At 47.8% G+C, this 9,247-nt stretch overlaps 1 protein-coding gene across 2 annotated transcripts; it reads left to right on the forward strand.

The window, feature by feature from the left end:
• Nucleotides 1-6,093: 6,093 nt before the first annotated feature.
• LOC110523414 (centrin-3) lies at nt 6,094-8,570 on the forward strand. Of its 2 annotated transcripts, none has more exons than XM_021602091.3 (5): nt 6,094-6,269; nt 6,920-7,055; nt 7,153-7,267; nt 7,600-7,791; nt 7,920-8,570. In XM_021602091.3, exons 1-5 carry the CDS (start codon nt 6,250-6,252, stop codon nt 7,961-7,963), a joined length of 507 nt encoding a protein of 168 aa, XP_021457766.1. In that variant the 5' UTR covers nt 6,094-6,249; the 3' UTR covers nt 7,964-8,570. The 2 variants fall into 2 exon arrangements, with proteins under 2 accessions (XP_021457766.1, XP_090090294.1); XM_090234168.1 differs by having other exon boundaries at nt 6,099-6,269; nt 7,600-7,807; nt 7,917-8,557.
• Nucleotides 8,571-9,247: the final 677 nt, after the last annotated feature.

Below are 9,247 nucleotides of genomic sequence, written 5' to 3' on the forward strand. Positions count from 1 at the left end.
GCAGGGGTGTCGGTAATCCCAAAGGGCATGACCAGATATTTGCAGAGGCCTCTGGCTGTGTTGAAGGAGGTCTTCCAATCATCCCACTCTCGTATCCGCACCAGGTGGTAGGCGTTTCGTAGATCCAGCTTGGAGAAAACAGTGGTCCCCTGGAGCAGCTCAAAGGCAGAGGAAATGAGTGGTAGCGGATAACGGTTCTTCACAGTAATGTCATTGAGTCCCCGATACGATAGTCAATGCAGGGGAGCAGGATCTTGTCCTTTTTCTCCACGGAGAAGCAACCTGTGCCAGCGGGATGGATAAATCCTGTAGCTAGGGAGTCCCCAATGTAGGTCTCCATAGCCTTGGACTGTAGTCCCGACAAAGAGTACAGATGTCCCTGGTGTCCCTGGTGCTAGGAAGAAGGTAAATCCTTCAGTCATAGGAGCGGTGCGGCGGAGGGGAAGTGGTACTCCGCAGGAATAGCGGAGAAGTCTGGAGAAACTTCCGAGCCTCCAGGAAGACGTCCCGGGGCAGGATGCGCCAACTTCAGACAATGGGCATGGCAGAATGGACTCCAGCCCATGATAGCACCTGTAGATCAGTTGAAGTGGGGATTGCGTCGCTGGAGCCAGGAGAATCCCAAAACCACAGGAATCTGGGGGGACATGATGAGCAGGAATTGAATGGTATCGCTGTGATTCCCTGACACACGTAGGTTGATGGGAGTGGCGTTATGGGTGACCCAACCTATAGAGCGCCTGTCCAGCGCTCTAACATCCATGGGAATGGAGAAGGGCTGAGTGGGGATGTTCAGCTCGGAAGACAGTGTGTCGTCCAAAATGCACTCATCGGCCCCAGAGTCAATGAGGACCTGGAGAGATTTGGACTGGTTTCCCCAAAGCAGAATGGCATGATAAGGGGTGTGATTAAGGGCAGCAAAAAAGTTCCCCATATGGCCCACCAAAGCACTCGCTCCTACCGGTGAGCCTGTTTTTTTACCAGGCAAGAGGACACAAAATGACCATAACTCCCACAATACAGACAGCTCCTTGTGTTGATCCTGTGTTGTCATTCTACTGGTGACAGCCCAGCTCTGTCTAGTTGCATAGGCTTGGGAAATAGTGCCTCGGCCATCTTCGGTGACTGTCGAGGAATGTCGGGAAAACTCGAGAACTGCCGGAGACTTCGGAGATGACTCAGAGGTGAGGTGGAATCCCTGGACGTGCGAGCGAAATCAAAAACCTTCCTCACCTTTCCCATGAACCCCTCCAGACACCATCACATGGCCGGCTGTTGTTCCCATACGGCAGTAGCCAAGGTGAGAGCCCTCCCAAACATCAGCATGATGAGATAGGCTATCTTGGAGCGATCTGAGGGGAAGAAGGAGGGCTGAAGCTCGAAGATGAGGGCACACTGAGCTAAAAACAGCCTACAGGTACTCGGCTCTCCATTAAAGGGCTCCCGGGAAGGTGGAGTGGCCGGGTGGCGGCGCTGCTAACCGCCGAGTTACTGAGGGGCGGTGGTATCACTCCCTGACCTTAGAGATGCTTCTTATGTCTCTATTTGGTTTGGTCAGGGTGTGATTTGGGGTGGGTATTCTATGTTCTATTATTTGTATTTCTATGTTTTGGCCGGGTAGGGTTCTCAATCAGGGACAGCTGTCTATCGTTGTTTTGGATTGAGAACCATACTTAGGTAGCCCTTTTCCCACCTGTCTTTGTGGGAAGTTGACTTTGTTTATGGTACATAGCCTTTAGCTTCACGGTTTGTTTTGTAGTATTTATTGTTTTGTTCGGAGTCTTTTCTAATAAAAATAATTGCAGCGTTGTAAGGAGGAGCAGCGTGTTCAGGATTCATGGACTTGGGAGGAAATCCTGGACGGGAAAGGACCCTGGAGGCAGGCTGGGGAATATCGCCGTCCGAAAGAGGAACTGTAAGGAGCTAAAGCTGAGCGACGGCGATATGAGGAGGCTAACCAGCGAAGCAGGCACGAGAGGCAGCCCCCCATTTTCTTTGGTAGGGGGCACACGGGGAGTGTGGCAGAGTCAGGATTCAGACCTGGGCCAACTCCCCGTGCTAACATTGGCGAGCATGTGACTGGTCAGGCACCGTGCTACGGTGCCCACGGTGTCTTGAGTGAGCATTCACAGGCCGGTGTGCTCTGTGCCAGCGTCCCGCATTTGCCGGGTGGAAGTGGGCATCCAGCCAGAACGGGTAGTGCCAGCTCTGCGCTCGAGACCGCCAGTGCACCTCCACGGCCCAGTGTATCTGGTGACTCTGCCAAGAACTAAGCCTCCTGTATGTCTCCCCAGCCTGGTGAGTCCTGTGCCTGCTCCCAGAGCCAGGCCCCCTGTGTGTCTCTCCACTCCAGTGATGATCCTTTGAACGAAGCCTCCAGTAATGATCCATGGCACGAAGCCTCCAATGATGATCCATGGCAAGAAGCCTCCAGTGATGATCCATGGCGCGAAACATCCAGTGATGATCCATGGCAAGAAGCCTCCAGTGATGATCCTTGGCACGAAGCCTCCAGTGATGATCCATGGCACGAAGCCTACAATGACCGTCCGGAGCCTCCAGAGACGGTCTCCAGTCCGCAGCCTCCAGAGAGGGTCTCCAGTCTGGAGCCTCCAGAGACGGCCTCCAGTCCGGGACCCGCAGTGAGGGTGCCCAGTCCGAGGCCCGCAGTGAGGGTGCCCAGTCCGGGGCCCGCAACGAGGGTGCCCAGTCCGGGGCCCGCAACGAGGGTGCCCAGTCCGGGGCCCGCAACGAGGGTGCCCAGTCCGGGGCCCGCAACGAGGGTGCCCAGTCCGGGGCCCGCAACGAGGGTGCCCAGTCCGGGGCCCGCAACGAGGGTACCCAGTCCGGGGCCCGCAACGAGGGTCTCCAGTCCGGGGTCGGCGACGAGGGTCCCCGCACCAGAGGTGCCACCAAAGTGGGGTGAGCAAGTGGTGGAGCGGGGTCTGCGTCCCGCACCTGAGCCGCCAACGCAGATAGATGCCCACCCAGACCCTCCCCTATAGGTTCAGGTTTTGCGGCCGGAGTCCGCACCTTTGGGGGGGGGGTACTGTGTCAGGCTGCCCCACAGACAACCCGCGGAATTGCTCCAGCAGCATGTCCAACACAAAGCAATTTCTCGTGCCTACCAATGGAGGCTCTTTGGGAGGAGATGGCATTGAGCAGCTGGCCCGGGTCTGCTGGGTCAGTCATGGCCAGTTCGTACTATCAGGTATGAAGGTAAGACCCAGACCTGGACGGGGGTGGAGACAATCACAAAGACAGGTGAAACAGATCAGGGTGTGACAAGCCTGTTATATTCAATGAAGTGCCCTTTAATATAGACCACATGGAGAATTCAGTAAATCAGGTATTTAATATGAATAAAGACGTTTCGACATTTCCTTGCACCATCTGTCACTTCCAGGAAGATTTTAGCCCACTTAACCCCAACATTTCTCCAAGTTTTTACCATCATTATAAAGACCTAGCTATTGAGTTGCTTTGATAGTCATTTAAAAAAAACCTGCCCCTCATTTTAAAGTCAATCCTGTTATGTGAACTGAACTCTCATTTTAATATGGTGAAACTATTCCTTTTTAGAATTGTTTATTTTTAAAGAAACATTGAACTAATAGTCATAGTGGCTGAGCCAGTTACTGTGGCTGAGTCACTGGCTTACTGGTGCTCTTTCATGCCGTCCCTAGGAGGGGTGTGTCACTTGAGTGGGTTGAGTCACTGACGTGATCTTCCTGTCTGGGTTGGCGCCCCCCCCTTGGGTTGTGCCGTGGCGGAGATCTTTGTGGGCTATACTCGGCCTTGTCTCAGGATGGTAAGTTGGTGGTTGAAGATATCCCTCTAGTGGTGTGGGGGCTGTGCTTTGGCAAAGTGGGTGGGGTTATATCCTTCCTGTTTGGCCCTGTCCGGGGGTATCATCGGATGGAGCCACAGTGTCTCCTGACCCCTTCTCCTGTCTTATCCGGTGTCCTGTGTGAATTTAACTATGCTGTCTCTAATTCTCTCTTTCTCTCAGACCTGAGCCCTAGGACCATGCCTCAGGACTACCTGGCATGATGACTCCTTGCTGTCCCCAGTCCACCTGGCCGTGCTGCTGCTCCAGTTTCAACTGTTCTGCCTGCGGCTATGGAATCCTGACCTGTTCACCGGGCGTGCTACCTGTCCCAGACCTGCTGTTTTCAACTCTCTAGAGACAGCAGGAGTGGTAGAGATACTCTTAATGATCGGCTATGAAAAGCCAACTGACATTTACTCCTGAGGTGCTGACTTGGTGCACACTCGACAACCACTGTGATTATTATTATTTGACCATGCTGGTCATCTATGAACATTTGAACATCTTGGCCATGTTCTGTTATAATCTCCACCCGGCACAGAAGAGGACTGGCCACCCCTCATAGCCTGGTTCCTCTCTAGGTTTCTTCCTAGGTTTTGGCCTTTCTAGGGAGTTTTTCTTAGCCATCGTGTATCTACACCTGCATTGCTTGCTGTTTGGGGTTTTAGGCTGGGCTTCTGTACAGCACTTTGAGATATCAGCTGATGTACGAAGGGCTATATAAATACATTTGATTTGATAGTGTAAAAGCAGATGGGCTGGTTCTACTATTTTTGGCCATTTTCTGGAGTTTTGTGGTGGATAACTGAGCAGGTCAAGCACAACACATAAAGTAGATAGACAGGCTAGAAATGTTTTAACAATGTAACTTTTTTTGGTGAAGCTTGCATTCAATTGCCCCTCTGTTGCACACAAAAAGCTTCCATTCTCCCTGTCATATGGAGATATATGGCTAATTTAAGATGAAATTATCAACCCTGTTACAGTCAACCCTGTTACGGTCAACCCTGTTACTTTATTTGGCACTTAAGGTAATTACTATAGAAGTATTTTATTAGTTTTACTCTTGAGATGGGAAAATGTGGAACATGTGCTCTTCATGAAAGAATGTAAAAATGTTGTGAAATCGAACCGAATTGGTGCAAAGACCCTGTAGCTCTATTGAGAATTGACACTGAGATAAAAGTGAAACAAAAGCTACACTTTCCTGATATGGCCTAGTAGTCTACTACGATTGTTACATAATTACTAATAATGGCCTCTACTACTACTATGACTACAACTACTACTACTGCATTTTATATTGGACATTTGAGTCATTTAGCAGACACTCTTATCCAGAGCGACTTACAGTTAGTACATTCATCTTGAGATAGCTAGGTGGGACAACCATATTTCACAGGCATAGAAAGAACATTTTCCTCAATAACGTAGCCATCAGTAGAGTCAGATCTAGAAGGGTGGGGTTGAGGTGAGGAGGAAGATTATGTAAGATAATGTTTGAAGTGGTAGGGTTTCAGATGTTTTCGGAAGATGGGCAGGGACTCTGATGTCCTAGCTTCAGGGGAAAGCTGGGTCCACCATTGGGGTGCCAGGACAGAGAAGAGCTTGGACTGGGCTGAGTGGGAGCAGGCTTCCTTGTAGGGGTGGGAGGTCCAAGAGACCCGAGGTGACAGAACGGAGTGCTCGGGTTGGGGTGTAGGGTTTTAGCATAGCCTGAAGGTAGGGAGGGGCAGTTCATCTTGCTGTTCCGTAGGTAAGCACCATGGTTTTGTAGTAGTGGATGCGAGCTTCAACTGGAAGCCAGTGGAGTGTGTGGAGGAGTGGTGTGACATGAGAGAACTTGGGAAGGTTGAAAACCAGGCGGGCTGCAGCGTTCTGGATAAGTTGCAGTGGTTTGATGGCACAAGAGGGGAACCCAGCCAATAGCGAGTTGCAGTAGTCCAGACGGGAGAAGACAAGAGCCTGGATTAGGACCTGCGCCGCTTCCTGTGTGAGGTAAGGGTGTACGCTAAGGATGTTGTAGCTCACGTGTAGGTCTACCAGTCCTCCTGCTTCACTTGGGTCTAAAGACTGTGAAACAGATCTCATGCATGAGTATTTTCCATCACTGGTCTCTGCCTCTTGTCAATATGGACATGCATCACCCTCTACTGGGCAGAGAGTGTAACAAGCACTTCGGGACGTCTTTTCGGGAGGAAAATGTGTAGCACCGCGATATTTCATTTGTCGAATCAAAAGTGACTTTGAAGCGGAGCAATGATGTAGCAACCAATGGGAATCAACGAAACAGGCGCGGACTAACGGATTTGCTACAAGATGGTTTGTTGTGATTTTGGAAGCTGGCTTTTGCCTGTTACCGGTTTACGTTTTTGTCGGATTCTCTTGACATTTTAGGTCTACATAGCACAACTTGAATGATGAGTCTGTCTTTAAGGTATTTTGTTTATTATTCGAGCACAGTATTTAAACGATTGGATTACTACCTAGCAAGAACTGTGAAACAAACTAGCACCAACCAACTAGATTACTTGTTGCCAATGGTTGCGAGTTAGCGAGCATATCTAGCCAACGTTATATTTGACACAGTCTTCTTTCACGCCGGCTACGTTAGGTTACAACTCAAGATATGTTTTATTTTTGATAGTTAGCTAGCTATTGTTAGCTAGTAACCAACTGTGTTGGTCAACCTTAGCACCTGACAGTGTAATATGTGTCTGTAGTCGCAATTAAGTATTTACACAAATCAAATTTTATTTGTCACATGCGCCGAATACAACAGTTGTAGACCTACAGTGAAATTCTTACTTACAAACCCTTAACCAACAATGCTTTAAGAAGTTTTATAGTTTTAAGTAATTTTTTTGTTGTTGTAATAATTAAACAGCAGCAGTAAAATAACAATAGCGAGGCTATATACTGTACAGGGGGTACCGATACAGAGTCAATGTGCGGGGGCACCGGTTAGTCGAGATAATTGAGGTAATATGTACATGTGACTAAGTGATTCATCGACTAACTCATCGTGTCTATAGTCAATCTATGCTATTTCTTTGTTTTGACACAACACCTGACACTGATGTTCAGGACTGAGCTGGCAGTGGATAAAACCAAGCGGAAGAAGAGGAGAGAGTTGACTGAGGAGCAAAAGCTTGAAATCAAAGAGGCGTTTGAGCTGTTTGACACAGACAAAGACAAAGAGATAGATTACCATGAACTCAAGGTAAACGTCTACCTACAAGTTACCTTGGTGTCCATCTGCTGTCTAATATGACAGGAAAAGTATCATACTTAACTCTCTTCCTCTATCTCACCCAAAGGTGGCAATGAGAGCTCTGGGTTTTGAGGTGAAGAAAGTGGATGTGCTGAAGATACTAAAAGATTACAACAGAGAAGGCAATGGCAAAATAACTTTTGATGACTTTAATGAAGTCGGTAAGTTCCTGCTGTGTTTAATTTCATGTTGTATAATAAACACACACTATTGGAATAGTTCCATGCCTGATATTAGTGTACATTCCCTTTGTTGGTGTGTGCCTTTATTAATGCTGCACACTTTCTACTCCTCCTGTATTCCCCCTCATAACCCCACCCTTACCTCTTCCCTGTCTACTGTACCCACGTGGAAGAGGTAGGGACCCTGAATGATCTCTGATTGGACAAAATATGATATGTAGAGCAGACATGCTTCTCTGTACTGTAAGGGATCATGTCAACTCGATTCACTGAATTTAACCCTCTGTGTTTATCCATGTTATTTGTCTCAGTGACAGACCGTATGCTACAGCGGGACCCTAAGGAGGAGATCCTGAAGGCCTTTAAGCTGTTTGATGATGACGACTCAGGGAGGATCAGCATGAGGAACCTGAGACGTGTGGCCAGAGAGCTTGGAGAGAGCATCACAGATGAGGAGCTGCGCAGCATGATCGATGAGTTTGATACAGACGGAGACGGAGAGAGTGAGTACACACAGGGAGCAGACACGGCATACATGCGCGCACACACTTACACACATTCAGCTTAATAACCATCAATTTAAAATGTAAAAGTAACATTCAAAACAAAGTTTTCTCTCTCTTTCTCCCAGTCAACCAGGAGGAGTTTGTTTCCATAATGACTGGAGACTCCTGATTAGTGAGCAGCTGCTTTGGGGGCTTGGCTAGGAGGCTGAGGCTGTAGATTCACTGTGGGATGGATGGGTCCTCCCAGGTCACTGAGGAACTTCTGGAGAGGTTACCTTGTCTCCTTTCCTTCACCTAAACTGACTTAAAATATCTGGCCAGGTGAAGGAGAGGAGGTAAGGAAGCCACTGTAGTTTATTTGGACTCATCGTCTGTCCCAGTAGCACTGCTTTGGTTCTTGTCTTTGTTGAAACATGTTTTTTTTATAAGTCTGATCCAACTACAACTATAGATAGTGTATGTTCTTTTATTTTTAGTACAGATCTTTCAAATGCAAATGGTATTCCCCCCAAAAAGAAGATTTGCTTGCTGTGATTTATGTTTGTTCCCTACAGAAAACTGTAGAGGTTATATTACAGGTCATCTCTCTGAAACATTCCATGTAAACTTCAGTTTTCAATAGTATTTCTGGATGGTGGTTTAAACAGCAAATACAAACAGGTTATACACTCCCACATTTTGTGGTTTAATAGACCATTTTTATTTGATTATTACCTTGTTTCTTTGTGTTATTTATTTTACATAATAAACCAAATTTGACTGACTTCTGCTCTTAACCTCTGTTATGGTCTGTAATCTCTTGACAAAATGGGTGCAGAGTGCAGACTTCACACTGATGCAACAGGCTGGTCTATCTGGCAGTATGTGACGGTCTGCTGTTGTGACTTTCAATCATGAGAGAGAGGTGTTGTATTTCTCAAACACTGCATTGGACAAGATAATTAATTTACTTACCATACACACACTGCTGTTGAGTGAGGTGAGGCAAGAACCCCTGTAACATCATCTATCATACCTGTTAAGTAAAGATGAGTTACAATAAACTTGAACTTGAAAGGAAGCCTTGTTGGAGAGCTTATACAGTGAAAGACATGATACTGAGAGCTCAACTGTCTCTCAGCAGAATGCTCCCTCTCATTTTGGTTTCATACAAAACTCCAGGCAGGCTGGTTTTAGATGAAGAGTTTATGTCCCATAGTTGGCCTTGTGTTTTAGGAGGGTTTGGATATTTTCTCTGGTTTGTGTTTGATTACCCAGTTTGCTTAGGTAATGACCCCAGCCAATCAGATGATGACAGGGTGGAGGATTCTTGGAGTTTCCTCCCTGTAATTGGAGGGTTTGAGGTTTCCGAGGCCAGATGTGTGTGTAGCCCACGGGGGAGATGGAGTTTCTGGGGCGGTTTCCTTCTGCAGTTTGGGTGTGTGCGTGCGCACGCGAGTGTCTTCATGTGTGT

Source organism: Oncorhynchus mykiss, chromosome 5, assembly GCF_057628025.1.
Source record: "Oncorhynchus mykiss isolate SJ-2025 chromosome 5, ASM5762802v1, whole genome shotgun sequence".
Classification (NCBI taxonomy): Eukaryota; Metazoa; Chordata; class Actinopteri; order Salmoniformes; family Salmonidae; genus Oncorhynchus; species Oncorhynchus mykiss.